The sequence below is a fragment of the Stenella coeruleoalba genome, assembly GCF_951394435.1.
Source record: "Stenella coeruleoalba genome assembly, chromosome: 6".
Taxonomy (NCBI): domain Eukaryota; kingdom Metazoa; phylum Chordata; class Mammalia; order Artiodactyla; family Delphinidae; genus Stenella; species Stenella coeruleoalba.
The window spans coordinates 67,055,448-67,072,909 of record NC_137151.1 but is presented as its reverse complement, the minus strand read 5'-3'; the positions used below and the strand labels follow the sequence as shown (position 1 = coordinate 67,072,909).

Below are 17,462 nucleotides of genomic sequence, written 5' to 3'. Positions count from 1 at the left end.
TTAGGGATTCTCTGAAGTGGAATGTGCAGGAAATACATGCTATATTATTATATATTAGATTGGCTACATTGCTAATCCTGATGATATATCAGCATTACTTTTGGAGCTTTTAAAAAATACGGATTCCTTTGGTCTCCCTCCAGAGATGTTTCCATTTGGAATGGGGATGCCAGCATGAGCTTTAAATAACAGCTTTGTGATTATGAAGTATAGTCAACATTGAGAATCAGTGCTAATAGATAAATGATAGACCAATTTCCTTTAAAAAATAAAATCAACCCTTTTTTTCTGGTTATAATGCAGTATTGCTATAGAGAAAACTGTAACAATGAAATCCCATTTTTTAAAAAACAAAACACATCAGGTAAACATCTTAAAGGATTTTGGGGCATTCTCATACAGTTTTTTTTTAAAATAATACTTACTGATTAACAAATTTATTCAGTATATATGGTATACTACTATAAAATGAATGGTTTTTTAAAAATTTTATTTATTTAACTTATTTTATTTTTGGCTGCGTTGGGTCTTTGTTGCTGTGCGCGGGCTTTTCTCTAGTTGTGGTGAGCAGGGGCTACTCTTCCTTGTGCTGTGCGGGCTTCTCATTGCGGTGGCTTCTCTTGTTGCAGAACATGGGCTCTAGGCGCACGGACTTCAGTAGTTGCAGCACACGGACTCTAGAGCGCAAGCTCAGTAGTTGTGGTGCACGGGCTTAGTTGCTCCGTGGCATGTGGGATCTTCCCGGACCAGGGCTCCAACCCGGGTCCCCTGTAGTGGCAGGCGAATTCTTAACCACTGTGCCACCAAGGAAGCCCCTCGTACAGTTTTAGTGTGAGTAAAGATTTAATATCACCTTTGATAGTACAATTTGGAAATATCTTTAAATTTTTAAATGTGCATATTCTCCGGCACAGCATTTACACTTAAAAGTGTCTATTCCGGGCTTCCCTGGTGGCGCAGTGGTTGGGAGTCCGTCTGCTGATGCAGGGTACGCGGGTTCGGGCCCCGGTCCGGGAGGATCCCATGTGCCGCGGAGCGGCTGGGCCCGTGAGCCATGGCCACTGAGCCTGCGTGTCCGGAGCCTGTGCTCCACAACGGGAGAGGCCACATCAGTGAGAGCCCCGTGTACCACCAAAAAAAAAAAAAAAAAAGTGCTTATTCCAAAGACATAATTGTATAAGGACCTAGGGATTCATGTTCAGCCAGTGTCTATAGGGATACTATACAGGATATGTTACTTCATCATGAGTGTCACAATGGGAGAAAAGCTGTGAAATCACGTTCTCAATTTTACTATTACAGGTACTCTTCAAAATGCCAACATTTCCAGACTCAGTTGTCTTGAAAATTTGCTTCCCCCCACCCTCCACAGCATTTGCTCTTTATGGCTGTTTTATTCTGATTGTATGATTTGAAAACTGCTTGTCAGATCATATGAACAGAGGAGGAAGTCCAGCTTTATTCTAATTTTATGGTTTATACTATTTAACAGATAAAGCCTTAAGTCAAAGCGAAAGCCAGAGAAGGGAAAAATGCAAAGAAATAGTTATACTATGTAAATGATAAGAAAATGGCAAACAAAACTGCGCTTTATCAATATCAAAGATTTAGTATGTTCCTTTTAAGCATATGTGAGTGTAAATTAAAATGGGTCCAGGTAATAGGAACCTAAGAAGTACAGCTGTGAGGATGGCAAGTAAGGTAGTTTTTAAAAATTGAAAATAAGATTAAGTATTATATTTCTTTTAGTTACTGATGTGGTTATGGATGCTGTATGTTTGTGGAGGGAGTAAAAATCCTTCAGGCTTTTAAAAATGCTGTGAGCTGGCACACTTTTAGTTACCGGTAAGGCAGCATGCATTTTAGTGGAGGGTTATCTGATTTCGTCTCTTTGGCTCTCTACCATCTTTGATATTACGTATTATTAAATGATAAGTCAATACAGGAGAAAATAGGCTACACTCAAAATTGCGGATATGCTGATTGGGTTTACTTTGAGCAGCAAGGAAATGCTCTTATTTGGTGATAGGATCCCAAAATGTTGCGTACATGAACTTTTTATGCTTTTTATATTGAAATCAGCAAAATAACGGATCTTTTAGGTGTCAAAGATTCAAGCAAACATTTACAGATAATAGTTGGTATTAAAGTTTGACTCTTGGGCAGAGAAAGACTGAATTTCAGGTCATGCCAGCTCAAAATCATCCTGGAATTAGGATATACATATTTTATGATACGTTTTATCTAAATGTAAATTGGATACAAAGCACCAAGGAAGTTTTCACTACAGAATTTCAGTTTTCCTATAGTGCATTATTCTAACCTAATGTTTATGGCAAAATGTTGGAAGAAATAGTATCTTGTGTCTTTGATATTCTTGACTAGAACATCTATTTTATGTTGATTATTTTTATAAGGCTCCAGATTTCCCTTTTTAGTTCAGTAAATAACAAAGATTTCTCCCACAATTTAAGTTTTGCCTAGAAATGTGAATAAAACATGGTTATTACCAGCTGTGGGCAAAAAGGTTTATGTGCCATTTGTTCAAAGTATAGTGACCTTGAATTTGAGACCTGACTAACTATATGAATCATTGAAATAGCCAATGAGTAGTGTTTTTCAAACCAGTCTTTAGCTAAATGAGTCAATCAGAAAAAAATTCATTCTGACAAGTTTGAATATTGAATATTTTGTAACAGGTATTATTTAATATTAGAGTAACTTTTCTTTCTACTTTAAAGTATTTTCTCCTTTAACAGAAAGAAATTAAATATATCGGTGTCTCTTAACTTTAAGTAGTAATTTTGTTACAGGTGATGCTATCTCACTTTTCTTCTTGTTCTGTTCAGTTGGGGCTGATGGACTCTACCTAAGGTAGAGGTGAAGAATAAATTTTAATATCCACTCCTCTTTTGTTGATGTCATAATATCTTTTCACATACTGTTATAATTTTCTATAACGCATTTATGCCAGTAATTTAAAATACCTCTAGTTGGAGGCTTGTAGAGGTGGTTATCTGTTTTCATGGAACAATCCATATTGCTTTCTCCCTCATTCTGTGACAGCATTAAGGTTCTTATTTCCTTATATTTGGTCTTATTTGCATTGATGAAAGGCAGATTTATTTTTATTGCAAGATAAACCAACAGGCCACATGATTAGATATGAAAACCTTGTTTAATAATCACTGACTTAAATTCCAAATGAAATTGGAACATTAGGTATATCACTATCACCTCTTGAGTCCTTTAGATTTGTCTTTGTTTTTTGAACTTCCTTCCAACTCTGTAAAATGCTATATAAATTCACCCTAATATCTTGGAACATTTAAATATCAGAGTAATCATTCAGGTTTTGGTATGATTACAAACTAGCATTTATAAAGCTGAATTGATTTAAAGAATACCAATTTCTTCTTCCATCATTTTCTCCTAATCACTGTTCCCCTGTATGTCGGAATTCTTTAACTTTTTATAATACTGTAGTCTTTCCATCTTTACTTCAAAGCCAAGTCATATTATTTTGCCTTCCATAATAATCCTTTCCTATTGTGGTCAGTTATAGTACAATAATTGAGAAAGTATAGAGGAAAGAGTGACAGCATTAGTGAGAGCAGTAACAAGCTTGAAAATGTTGTATATAAAATGCTCAATATGTCCAAGTTTTACACTTTACAGAAATACAGTAGTGGCCTGGTTGATGTCCCTTAGATTTTCTAGGAAATCGATTGGTCAGGATCAGTGGTTTTTCAAACATTTTTGAAGCCATCAAGCTCTTTCTTTGAAGAAATCTGATATAGAACCTCAATATTAAAATAAGACATGCTGTGTTCCCAGGGATAGGGTAGAGGTGGGATAGGATGTGTCTCTGGTGGCTAGAGCCTTAGCTCAGCCACCTGCTCCTTCCTTCCCTTTAGTAACTTTGGAGACAACCTTCTCTCCCCTAAGGTGTCTCTGGAGTACAATTTGAAAGTCACAGATAGTATTCTGAACTTTTTCTTCTCAGTGATGAGCCATTTTATTTTTTTTTTTTTTTTTTTTTTTTTTTTTTTTTTTTTTTGTGATGAGCCATTTTAGAGGTTAACTATTTGATGAGTTTCTGCCTACCCTAAATCCTCAAGCTTTTAAATCGCCAAATAAGTCCATACACAAAGGATGTCTTAGGAGAATTGGCAGCATTAGGCTTCATTGAGAGTTTTTGTTTTGTTTAATATAGGTGTTGCTCAGATTATTTAAATTCAAAACCAAAAAAACTGTTTAAAGTACATTTGTCTTAGGGTTAGTGATGTAATACTTAGGGCCTAGACTATAAGTTCTGCGGCTTATGGTTGAGATCAGAGTTGAAATATTGCTTATTTTGCAAACCCTACAAGTTATTTGTAAACTGTTAGGGCAGAAGCTGCTAATTATTTAACAAGTGACACGTGATTGAAGTTTTGAAACATGAAAGTGCGCGGATTATTTGGAGTAATAGAAGGATAGCCATTCAGATAAGAATAGCTTACTGATATAGACTATACACTGTTCTAGATGCTATACTACTTATGTTTCTGGTATGTTTCTCATTTAATCCCCACAATCCTTTTAGGCCATATTATCACCTTTAAAATTGATGAGAAAATTGAGTCTTGGGTTAAGTAACATACTGAAAATTATAGTAAATAGTGGACCCAGAGTTGGATTCTTAGTATGTGTTTTTTCAGAGACTCATGGTACTTTCTTCTGAGGAAATTATGGTCCGTTGAGGCTGACAGAACAGCCCTAAAATAATCTATGAGATGAGAATGAAGTCAAAGGTCAGCACGAGGTAGTCATACTAGGTAGGATGTGGGTGAAAAAAGATTAAAATTCATGGGAAGGCAAAATGGTGTGTTTATAATGCCTACATTTACTTTATAGGCAAATCAGGTATATCTAGGTTTCCCTTTCTCATCTTTTGCTTTGTTCAGCTTTTCAGTTTTTTATTAGCTATTTCCAACTTCTTACTCGTATTAGTGTTAGATTACAGTCGTTTTTTTTGTTTGTTTGTTTGTGTTTGCGGCACGCGGGCCTCTCACTGTTGTGGCCTCTCCCGTTGCGGAGCAACAGGCTCCGGATGCGCAGGCTCAGCGGCCATGGCTCACAGGCGCAGCCACTCCGGGGCATGTGGGGTCTTCTCCAACCGGGGCACGAACCCATGTCCCCTGCATCGGCAGGCGGACTCTCAACCACTGCGATACCAGGGAAGCCCAGATTACAGTCTTTTTTTGGGGGGGGGCGGGGGCTACTCGGGCCTCTCACTGTTGTGGCCTCTCCCGTTGCGGAGCACAGGCTCCGGACGCGCAGGTCCAGTGGCTGTGGCTCACGGACGTAGCCGCTCCGCGGCACGTGGGATCTTCCCAGACCGCGGCACGAACCCGTGTCCCCTGCATCGGCAGGCGGACTCTCAACCACTGCGCCACCAGGGAAGCCCAGATTACAGTCTTAAAATTAATTTTAGTCCTGTCATCCTTTTTTTCCTTCATCTTCCTTTTTCTCTTCATCTTCCTTCCTCAAATTCTTCTCTGGTTTAAAAGAGGGAAGCCTGTTGCCGTTTTTTCTTCACTGTAATCATTAAGCATTTGGGGGGTTTGTTAGTTTGTTCTAAACAAAATGACATTTCCCCCAAAAGACTGTCTCACGTCCCCATTCCAGAAAATTTTAAATTTAGGGAAATTTTGCCTTGGAGAAAAAGTTTTTACTAAGTTACCGTATATGTCTTAAAACAATGAAAATAAAAAAGACCTTAAATATCTTGAAGTCTATATCCAGTAAAGTATTTAATAAACATTATCCCAAATAAGTTTGAGAATTGCCACATGTACTGTATCCTTGCATCCCATCCCCCTTTTGGAGATAGCCAGTGAGTGCTAGTATTTTAATGGTTCTTAGAAGCTTTGTAAATAAATAAATCTAACTTTATTCACCCCCAGTTGAACCACCCTACTATACCTTCCATTTTAAAATGTAGCCTCTCAATCTATCCCTGATCCAGTGTTCCTTGGAATATACTTTAGAAAATGGTATGGAACCATTTACAACATTATATATTCTTTAGTTTTCTAGATAGAAAATGTTGTTTCCAATATAGCTTTCAGAATTTTATTATTCTGTTTAGTTTTTTGTTTTGCTTGTTCAAAGAAGCTAGTCAGGATTTAAGATGGAAATCCAAAAGGATTGTGCCATGCTTAAAAATTATTATACCATTAAAACTGTTCTGAAAAACCATATTTCCTTGACCTTAAATTATATTTTTTACATAGATTAATTTGGGAAGGATATGAATAAATTATTATTTGGGAGTTCTCCTTTGTTTTATTTTTTTTTAATTAAAAAAAATGTTATTTATTTTTGGTTGCGTTGGGTCTTTGTTGCTGCTCATGGGCTTTCTCTAGTTGCAGCGAGTGGGGGCTACTCCTCATTGCGGTGCCCGGGCTTCTCATTTCGGTGGTCTTCTCTTGTTGTGGAACACAGGCTCTAGGTGCGCGGGCTCGGTAGTTGGCGGCATGCGGGCTCTAGGGCATGCGGGCTTCAGTAGTTGTGGCTTGCGAGCTCTAGAGCGCAGGCTCAGTAGTTGTGCACGGGCTTAGTTGCTCCGTGGCATGTGGGATCTTCCCGGACCAGGGACCGAACCCGTGTCCCCTGCATTGGCAGGCGGATTCTTAACCAGTGCACCACCAGGAAAGTCCCCTCCTTTGTTTTAAGATAGATTATAGGGTTCTTTATAAAACTGTTAACTTAGAATTTTTAATTTGGTGATACTTTTATTCCAAGAAGAATAACAGATTGGTTACCACTGAAGTCTGAGTTTGGTAATTTTGAGTATGAAACTAAACTAATGAACTATTTACCTTAAATTGCGGTATGTCATTCTGTCTCCTGAGTAGATTGCTAGTTAGAGTGGATTTCTTTAAGATCTCTGGTTTACGATGTGAAAACATATAGGCAGTTTATTGGACATAATGAATTTTATTTATGAACTTAATGAAAATTTGAAGTATTTTTGTATGGTTGATTCATTCAGTTACTTCTTGATGTAGGATGTATAATCATAACACATAGAAGGGAAAAAAGCATTTAGGCCTTGGAAATACACAGAATTGAATTTGATTTGAATCCTAGTTACCTTGCGTAAGTTATTTAATATTTGTTATTTATCATGCTAGGTATGGAGGTGGGAGGAGGAGGTGGGGAGAAAATATAACTTCTGTCTTTAAAGAATTCAGAGATTAGTAACATTCACTTAAACCTCTCTGAATCTGTTCTCTTGTTGGCAGAATGTCAGTGAGAGAACTTAAAATTCCCCAGATAATACTTTGGGGAACCATAGATGCTCAGTATGAGTTAGGTTGTTTATTGTCATTCATACTATTTAATCACAGAACTACTTACAAGAGACATCAAAATATGGATTAAGTCCCTTCCTTGTTGGAGGACTACGTTGCCTTTAGAGATTTATTTTAAGTTGCCTTGATGTTTCATTCATTCAGATATCCTTTGTTCTGGCACCAGACAAACTTGCCAAGCTTCTAGAATTTGAGGGCCCTGTGCCATTGCCTTGTGCACATTTGGTTTTAATTTTTCACTAAGCACAACATTCTGTCAGACTGCACAAAAATTACTTGTTGTTTTAGCCTGATGGAAATACTTCCTATCAGTTAAAAGAGCAAACCTGTAATTTAAGAACAAGCCATCACGTAGGACAGGGCTCTGCAAACTTTTTTTTTGTAAAGGACCAGGTATTTAGGCTTTATGGGCCATGCAGTTTCTGTTACAGCTACTCAACTCTGCTGCTGTAGTGTGAAAGGAACTACAGAGAGTACATAAATGAATGAGTGTGACTGTGTTCCAATAGAACCAAATTTATGGACACTGAAATTTGAATTTCTTAAGTTTTCATATCATGAAATATTCTTGTTCGGTTTTTATATTTTTCAAACATTTAAAAATGTAAAATTTATGCTTAGATTATGGGCCCTGCAAAAACAGGTGGCCAACCAGATTTGGCCATCTGGCTATAGTTTGCAGACACCTGATTTAGGATATAATCTATGAATTTGCTTTGATTGTTGTTGGATAATAATTTTTAGGCATTTAGGTGAATGGTTCTTTTTAGTAGGGATTGTATATATTAAGGTTTGTGTTCTCTTTTTTTCTAGCCCAAGTTTATTTTACTTCTATAGAATATATATGAATAGTAGAAAACTAATGGGAAAACATATGGTGTTTTGTTGTTATTTTGTGGGTTTTTTTTTTTTTTTTTTTTGCCCTATCCAGTTAAGAATTTGAAGGGCATCTTTTTTTTTTTTTTTTTGCGGTACGCGGGCCTCTCACTGCTGTGGCCTCTCCCGTTGCAGAGCACAGGCTCCGGACGTGCAGGCTCAGCGGCCATGGCTCACGAGCCTAGCCGCTCCGCGGCATGTGGGATCTTCCCAGACCAGGGCACGAACCCGTGTCCCCTGCATCGGCAGGCGGACTCTCAACCACTGTGCCACCAGGGAAGCCCCTGAAGGGCATCTTTTAAAGGCTGATTACTCTCAAATTTCTCATCCACCTGAAGTCATATTCTGTAAATGTAAATTTCAGGTACTGTGTACCAGGTCTCCTACACTTCAAATTTTAAAAATTTACACAATAGGGGGCTTCCCTGGTGGCGCAGTGGTTGAGAGTCCGCCTGCCGATGCAGGGGACATGGGTTCGTGCCCCAGTCCGGGAAGATCCCACATGCCGCGGAGCAGCTGGGCCCATGAACCATGGCCGCTGAGCCTGCACGTCCGGAGCCTGTACTCTGCAACGGGAGACGCCACAACAGTGAGAGGCCCACGTACCACAAAAAAAAAAAAAAAAATTTACACAATAGGAAATTTTATCTTTTAAATAAATTGTATGTAATAATTACATGTTTACATTGCATGAACGCTGTTGAGCAAAATTTTTTTACCTCGAAAATAAAAATGACATTTATAGTGATTGTAAAATTTTGCCTGTTAAAACTATAATTTAAAGTTCTGTTAACTTGCTTTCTGTAGACACCAGAGAAGAAACAATCGGAATCATCCAGAGGAAGAAAGAGAAAAGCAGAAAATCAGAATGAAAGTAGTCAGGGTAAGTGAAGCAAAATCTTCCTTAAGAGCCGAAGAGGCATTTACGATTAATTATTCTGGTTTTTAATCAATTAATAATTTTTTTAAAAAGTAGTGTGTTTTTGTGATTTCTATAGATACCATGTAATTTCTGCATTAATAGTTTAGGAATGTACTTTGCATAAGAAATAATAATTATATGAAATTGGAATCTTTTTGTACCACAGGTAGTTTATGGTTACTGTTTTCAGGCTTTTGACATTTCCCTTATTTTTTTAATTTGAGAATTAGAAAGAAAAGTGTCATGTCCAAACCTGACAAGCATTGCCTTTATCACCTTTCTGTCTTCTCTCTTTATATGAATTATGGTATTGAAATGGCTTCTCGTTTTTGAATAAGAACTTTATATCTTACTTTTAGACAAGTACCCAAACTTACTCATCCCTTTTATTAAAAAAAAAAAAGACTATATAAAAATGATTGAAGTACTTCATTAAAGCACCATCTTTTTCTTTCCATACCTGTTCTTCATCCTTTCTTTCATACTTACATTTTGTATTATGAACTATAAGAAAATTACTTTCATTAGACTACACAACTTCTTATAATGGACAAAATAGTATTGTCACTTAATTTGGCTTCTCAAAATTAAATACAATAAATTGGGCTCTTAAATCATATGTAATGATGATTTTATACATATATTACATGTTTTGGAGCCACAAAATCTAGAGCCATGAACCCATGGCTTACTAGTGTTTACATGTGGCACTGGCATCAAGAAATATATTTGCAGCAGCTGTCTTTGTGGAAGGAGGGAGTTGAGTCACTCTAGCACCTTTTTCTAAGTTTGTGGTACTTTGTATTTCAGTCTGCCCTGAGGTCTTTTTTGATCTTAGTGTAGTTTCCCCAAGTTGTGGTTAGTGGGCTTGGATTTATTTAGTTATATTAGTTATGATAGATTTAACTTTAGATTTTAAAACTCACTTTTAAAAGCAGGTCCCAAAATAGCCTGGGACTTCTGTGTTGGTTGATCCAACCTGTGTCTTTAAGAAGCCACATCTTTTTCTTTGTGGTCTGCCATCCACAGAATTGTCTGCTTTTCTCTTATGGTTTTAGGACTGTGGCCAGTTTTAATTGCATTTCCTCATTTCATCTTCCACACTTGTATTTGCTTTAGAGAGAGGCTGGTTTTCTGTGATTTTCTTTTTTCCTTGTTTCTTTGATATAGACTTCTTTAAGTCCATAGCAAACCTCTCCTGTCATCTTCTTGGCCAGAATAGGGTCATGTGTCCATTCCAAAACCAGTTATGTCCAAGAGAGGTATTATTGCCCTTAAAATCAGGCCCATCTCGGGACTTCTCTGGGGGCGCAGTGGTTAAGACTCCATGCTCGCAATGCAGGGGGCCCGGGTTCGATCCCTGGTCAAGGAACTAAGTCGCACATGCATGCCGCAACAAGAGTTTGCATGCCACAACTAAGTAGTCCGCCTGCTGCAACTAAGGCCCGATGCAACCAAATAAATAAATATTTTTTAAAAAATCAGGCCCATCTCTGAAAATGAAAATGGGGTAAAGTTCCATTTAGAAGTACAGGTTTTGTGAAAAAGGCATGATACCTGAACAAAATTGCATTTCTAATCCGAAGGAAGGAAGGGGAACTAGGAACAGAGGCCAGATAGGAGTCAGCCTCTCCTGAAGTTACATGTGCTATGTAGGGGAGGAAATGTTAACAGAATAAAACTTGAATTCAATTAGGGGAAAAAAATTCGGGAAATAGTTTCTGGGTAGGCAACCAAAAAATGTCTCTGTCTTCATTAAAAAATAGCACCTCTTCAGAATCTGCAGGAAAGTTGTTACAGGCAGAAGGGAAGTTCTTTGGTATAAAACTTTTATAGTGCTCCCTGACCTCTGAATAAATCTGTACAAAACCAGTGTTCAAAATTTCTAGGTAGTATTTATAGTCCTGATTACTTATTAGTTTAAAAAAAATTTCCCCCTACCTTGTTCCAAGAAGGAATTTGAGGTTGTTGAACTTCTAAATGTATTGTTTGTTTATCTCAGTAATGCCTGGCACATAGTAACCACTCAAGAAATATTTGTTGAATAAAGTAAGTGAATGAATGTATATAAGTCAGTATTGAATTGATAAATGTATATGTTTATATATTATCCAAAGCTTTTGACTCCATGCTATCATAAGTTTTTCTTTTGTAGCTTGAAGAAATTATTCAGTGTAATTCCAGTGAAGGATGGATGCCTCCCATCCAAAACGCCATATTTCTTAGCAACTTCTTACTTCAAGATTTATAAAACTAATGAAAAGTCCATTTTGTTTCTTTGTTATTTGTCTTTTTTTTTTTTTGGAAAAGTCCATTTTAGAGCAAAACTTTTAATTAAAGAACTGTGATCTGTAATAATTTGTATCACTATCAATATGGTCATATAAGGACAATATTTAAAATCTAGTTTAGTTTTTTAAAAATCCTATTAATTTGGAAATACTTTTTAGAAAATCAAAACATTTTACAAAATAGCATTCATATTAAAGCATGTTATTGTCAGTTTGTTATGGTTTGTGTTGACCAAGCTTTTTTATCATTATTTACAGGTATAAATTGGTTTGTCAATTATACAGCTGCCACTTGTCTTTTTTTTAATTAATTGACATGTTTTTATGAAATTATTAGCCATTAAGCAATCTGAATAGCGTAGTTTTAAAAGCAGAGATCTTTTAATATGATTTATTTATTTGATTCTCCCATAATCAGGACTTTTAAAAATTGACATGTATCTATTGAAATATCATTTGACTTTTGGAATTCTGAAGTCGGCATCTAACCCTCTGAGGGCTCTTAATATTCTTTTGATGCCCATCACTACCCAACTAAAATATATTCTTTTTATTAAATAGATTATTTTTGTGTGTATTAGGGAAATTAAGTTTGGCACATTCTCTTTCTGATATAGTATGTGGTAGATAGTCATGACTGACTTTAAATCTATAAAATTTTTTACTTCTGTATTTTAGGAAAAAGTATTGGGGGACGTGGCCACAAAATTAGCGACTATTTTGAAGTAAGTTCATTGAGAAATATCTTCAGTTCTTAATATAATTTTGCTGTGGGCTGAAATAATTTGTTTGAAGCACAAAGTCAACTTTTGATTATCTGCTTAATTAGAGCAGAACTTCAGTACTATGTGATGTCCTGACTTCTTAGGAATATTAAACTTTACTTTTACTTTGGTATGGCACATCATAATTTTCAAAGTAGTTTCTCCTGTATTTGCTTATATCCAGGAGATAGTCAAAGCAGGTGTTATTAGTATTCCTATTTTACAGATGAGGAAACTGAGAGCCAGAGATATAAAGTAGCCTACGTAAAGGCAAATTCTAAATGGAAGAGCAAAGAGTAGCTTTAAGTCTCCCAGCCTCTAGAATTCTTTCTGATGTCAGTACCACAGCAACAGTTGAGCCCCGTGGATGGAGATTAAATAATGATAGAGATGTGAATCTAAGAGTCCCTGAAAATAATAAACAGTGGTAAATTTAAATTCTTAGTCTGGAATGTTTCCTTTCTTCTACACAGAGACACTTCTGCCTACCAGTTTTCATTATGAAATATTAATGTGATTATTAAAACAAACATGATCTACTCAGTTGAAAAATATTTATATTTCCTTGAGAGAGAGCAGAATTTGGTGATTAGGAGAAGGGCTGTGTTTAAAATATATATATATTTTTTATCCTCCATTGTTTTTCTTTCTTGAATTTACAGTGTCTAAGCTAAAACTGTTGCAGACTATAAGATACACCTAATGCTCTTTAGTTGATGTCAGTCCCTTAGTGTTAATATCATTAAAAATCTTTGCCAAAGTAGGATCAAATAAACAAATCTCAGGTGTCTTGGATGCCTACTGTGTGCTAAGTGTTACGCTAGGCACTATAGATAAAGAAATTTAGACGAAGCTCCTAGGTTGCAGGAAGCTGTTTAATGAACACACTAGGAAGTCCCCATCTCTGCTGTTCATACATATACCCTGAGATGAAGCCATTAGCAGCAAATTGTTTTCTCCTTCCATTCTTGGTTCAGAAGCATGAGACTTGAGAAAGCTATGGAACAGATTAGGTTGGCTTCTCTTCGTATGCAGTTAAGTCATGCACTATAATGCGTGTTATGCATGTAAGAAAGGATTGATTTTTATTAGACTTTGTGCTGTTAAAAAGAAGGGACTTAGTTTGTATAGTTCCTTATAGTGCTGTGAACATTTAGATACTTAATAGATCTTGGGACTGACAGCTCTGTTTTAAGATAGTTGATTATGTTCACTAACATCTACATGTGAACATGTTAAAGTTTCTTGGGATTAGGGATCATACTGGTTTAACAAACATAAGGGAACTGTGCTAAAATTTGAAGGAAAAATAAGACTTGTTCTTTGCTTTGGGGGAATTTGTCTTTGAGTCTGCCACAAAAATAATAATGAGATATATTTAAATTAATTCATAATGCCATATCTAAAATCATATTTGTCTAAACCTGTGTTAATAAATAGTGATGTTTCCTTTTTCCCTCAGTACCAAGGTGGAAATGGCTCAAGTCCAGTAAGAGGCATACCTCCTGCAATCCGTTCTCCTCAGAATTCACATTCACATTCCACTCCTTCCTCATCTGTAAGTTTTTACGTATGTAGTCTTTGTGTCTCAGAGTTTTTGTGTACTGAATGATAACTTTTATAATTTGTCTTTATTGAGACCTTTTACATATATTAGCGTTTATCTTTAAAAAAATCATTCTGTGAGATGAGTTGAATTCTTTTTAATGATTTGATGCTATTAGAACTTTATTTCTGAAAGTAAGATTCTAAAGTTAAAGATTTCCTGAATTAATTATAAGACGTGTTCTTCACTTTGGGGGAATTTGTTCCCCAAAGAAGTAATGTTTCTATAAAAGAATGATGGGACCAGGAATTCCCTGGCTGTCCAGTGGTTAGGAATTGGCACTTTCACTGCCGGGGCCCGGGTTTGATCCCTGGTCAGGGATCTTAACCATTAAATTTCTTAACCACTAAAATGGTAGCATAATTAATTCCTTCCTGGGAATCCTGAAATAAAGAGTAGGCAGCCATCAGCCTCAGATAATGTAGTTTGGCATAGGAGAAGGATCTTGGACCTGAAAATTGTCTTACAACTTTTTGGTTTGTTTCTAACATTTTTAAGACCTAGTTCTTTTATATGCATTTTTCTACATATTAGATTTTATTCTATTTTTTTTACTTCCATTATGTGACAGTTCATTGTCTAACCAGAAAAACAATGTTGGCTTTCAGTAATTTAAAGATGAATTTAAAATTTTAAAAAATCAGAGTATCTCTTATTTACTCAAGTACTCTGTTTTTACTTCCAGTGTCCCTTTCTAGTTCTGTCTGTAGACATATACTTCTTAATGTCTTATTCATTTTGTACCTTGGGGCACATCATATTGCCATATACTAAGTAAAGCATAAGACTCAACAATAACTTTGAGTTGTAGTGATAGCATTGGTACATGATGTAATCTTTTGCTTTCAGTGAATGTATTTTAAAACTAGTGACTAGATAAACCATGAAACTTATCAGTTAATTGATATTATACTACATATGGGCATGCATTATTGTACCCACTACTAAAAGAGTTCTGTATTAAGGTCTTTACAGTTTTACTTTTTGAACCATTATAATCTGTTTAATATTTTTGTTTTAAAATAATATATTTGGCCTTGTTTTAGTTAACAGATTGAAAGCATTAAATTTGCTTTTATGGCACCAGATTGTTAAGTTCCTTGAGGGCACGGCATATATGGCTGGTTGTCTCTTTTATTGGGCTTTATAAGAGGGAGGTACTTCATGAATGCTTATTGAATAAATGGTGATTAAAAATTTTTAAAGTTCAATTATGTTTTTTTTAATTCTTGATTTTTTTAAAATAAATTTATTTATTTTTGGCTGCGTTAGGTCTTCGTTGCTGTGCGTGGGCTTTCTCTAGTTGCGGTGAACAGGGGCTACTCTTTGTTGTAGTGCGCAGGCTTCTCGTTGCGGTGGCTTCTCTTGTTGCGGAGCACGAGCTCTAGGCGCGCGGGCTTCAGTAGCTGTGGCACGTGGGCTCAGTAGCTGTGGCTCGCAGGCTCAGTAGTTGTGGCGCACAGGCTTAGTTGCTCTGTGGCATGTGGGATCTTCCCGGACCAGGGCTTGAACCCGTGTGCCCTGCATTGGCAGGCGGATTCTTAACCACTGTGCCACCAGGGAAGTCCCCAATTATGTTTTGAATTATTATCCTGATAAAAACTTAAGAAATGTTTAGTTGTTGCTAAGCAAAAGCCTATTTTTTTTCTTGCTAATATAAAATTTTTAATATATTTTTTTAAGGTTCGACCGAATAGCCCTTCTCCTACTGCATTAGTTTTTGGGGACCACCCTATTGTACAACCAAAGCAGTTATCCTTTAAAATTACTCAGGTAAATGGTAATTAAAATTTCTTTGTATGAGAAGCTGGTGACCAACTTTGTACACACAATTAAGATGTCTTCTCTTTGTTTTAGACATGGTCATAAAGTAAAATTCTGTATCAAGAAAGCTAATTGCTAAACAAACCAAAAAAACAGTTTGTAGGGGGTGAGAAGTTGAAACACCCAATTTACTGTCAGCTTGTCCTTTGTTACATACTGGTTAAATATATATTTTAAGCAAATTAAATAAACAGAACAACCATAACATGTCACTTCTGTTTACTGATTCTTTTTGAACTTAACATCCAAGTACATATAATCGATACCTTCATGAAAGTGTTATATTTGTTATAAGTGGACATTAAAGCAGTTTGTTCCATGTGTCTGTATTTTTGTATATTCATATATGCCACACATTTAAAAATCATTTGAAAATTAATCAGATATCTTTTACAGTTATTTAGTTTTATGAATTTTGAGTACTAAGGTTTTCATTTTAATTTCATACATGCGACAGTTTTTGGAGGACTGAGATTAAGGATTGAAAAAGTAGATCTTCTTGCTTGCCACCTTAGTTGTGCAGTTTATTGCCATTATACTTCTTCTTTCTGGTTATGTCCAAACTGTTGTGCGTGCATCAAAACTTCTTTCTTTGGATGATCTTTAGGCCAGGATTTATAAGTACATTGCTTTCAGTCAGCAAACAGCTTGTGAAAGTTTTTGCCATGTTCAAAAGTCAGCTAGAGTTGATAGCACAAAGCAGTGGTTATATTGAATTTTAATGAAGAACATATCAATATTCTAAAAATTGAATTAACCTTAAAAATTTTTCTTTTTAAGTTTATAGCACTTATGCTTCTGAAGATATTAAAACTTAAAACTGCAGTGAGACTTTTTGTGATACTCTTTACATACACACACAAACTCCAATACTTTCTTTGCTCTTCAGAATCAGAGTAAAATCTAATTTTATGTTTGCATGCAGTGATATATATATAATGGAGTAATAAAATAGCTTTCTTTCGTTTAGACCGACCTTACAATGCTGAAGTTAGCAGCATTAGAAAGTAATAAAAACCAGGACCTGGAAAAAAAGGAAGGTCGTATAGATGACTTGCTCAGGGTAAGTAAGAAGTCATGGAGGGGAAAAATTTGAGTAAATTATTTGGCAGTAGAAAAACTGGTGAGAAAATACTTATATTGTAAAAAAAACTCTATTACTGGAAAAAAAAATAAGCCTTTGCTTTTAGTGTAAGTACGTAATTGAAAGTATCAACCATTAAACGATAAAAACTATTTTATTAGCTCTTTAAATGTGAATTGAGAAACAGTTGGAGAAATAGAAGTTTATAAAATTTATTTTTACTTGATCAACTATCCTAAGACAGATACCCATTTCATGGTAGTTTTTTGTTGTTGTTGTTGTTGTTGTTGCGGTACACGGGCCTCTCACTGTTGTGGCCTCTCCCATTGCGGAGCAGAGGCTCCAGACGCGCAGGCTTAGCGGCCATGGCTCACGGGCCCAGCCGCTCCACGGCATGTGGGATCTTCCTGGACCGGGGCACGAACCCGTGTCCCCTGCATCGGCAGGCGAACTCTCAACCACTGCGCCACCAGGGAAGCCCCCGTGGTAGTTTTAAAGTTAATTGATTTTCTTATAAACCTGACTGCCATTTGACACTATACTAGAGGAAGTAACTATTGCAATTCTGTGAGATTTTTAATGGAAACTTTATAAAAAGACACATCAAAAAGTATGCCTAATAGGTGAGTAAGGGGTAAAGCAGTGGTTCTCACCCCTAGCTGCTCATTAGAATCTCTGGATGGAAAGTGTGGAAGACACTTTATAAAAAGTACTGATGCTTAAACTCCACC

The 17,462-nt window shown here is 36.2% G+C and overlaps 1 protein-coding gene across 3 annotated transcripts in view; it reads left to right on the top strand.

Moving 5' to 3' along the window:
* The window catches only part of TLK1 (tousled like kinase 1), a 214,316-nt gene that overhangs the window by 140,534 nt on the left and 56,320 nt on the right, over positions 1-17,462 (top strand). For all 3 annotated transcript variants that reach the window (XM_079924295.1, XM_079924294.1, XM_079924296.1), the window contains exons 4-8: positions 9,048-9,123; positions 12,132-12,178; positions 13,680-13,775; positions 15,507-15,596; positions 16,618-16,710. In XM_079924295.1, coding sequence (XP_079780421.1) covers positions 9,048-9,123; positions 12,132-12,178; positions 13,680-13,775; positions 15,507-15,596; positions 16,618-16,710 — 402 coding nt within the window. The remainder of the gene's footprint in view (positions 1-9,047; positions 9,124-12,131; positions 12,179-13,679; positions 13,776-15,506; positions 15,597-16,617; positions 16,711-17,462) is intronic.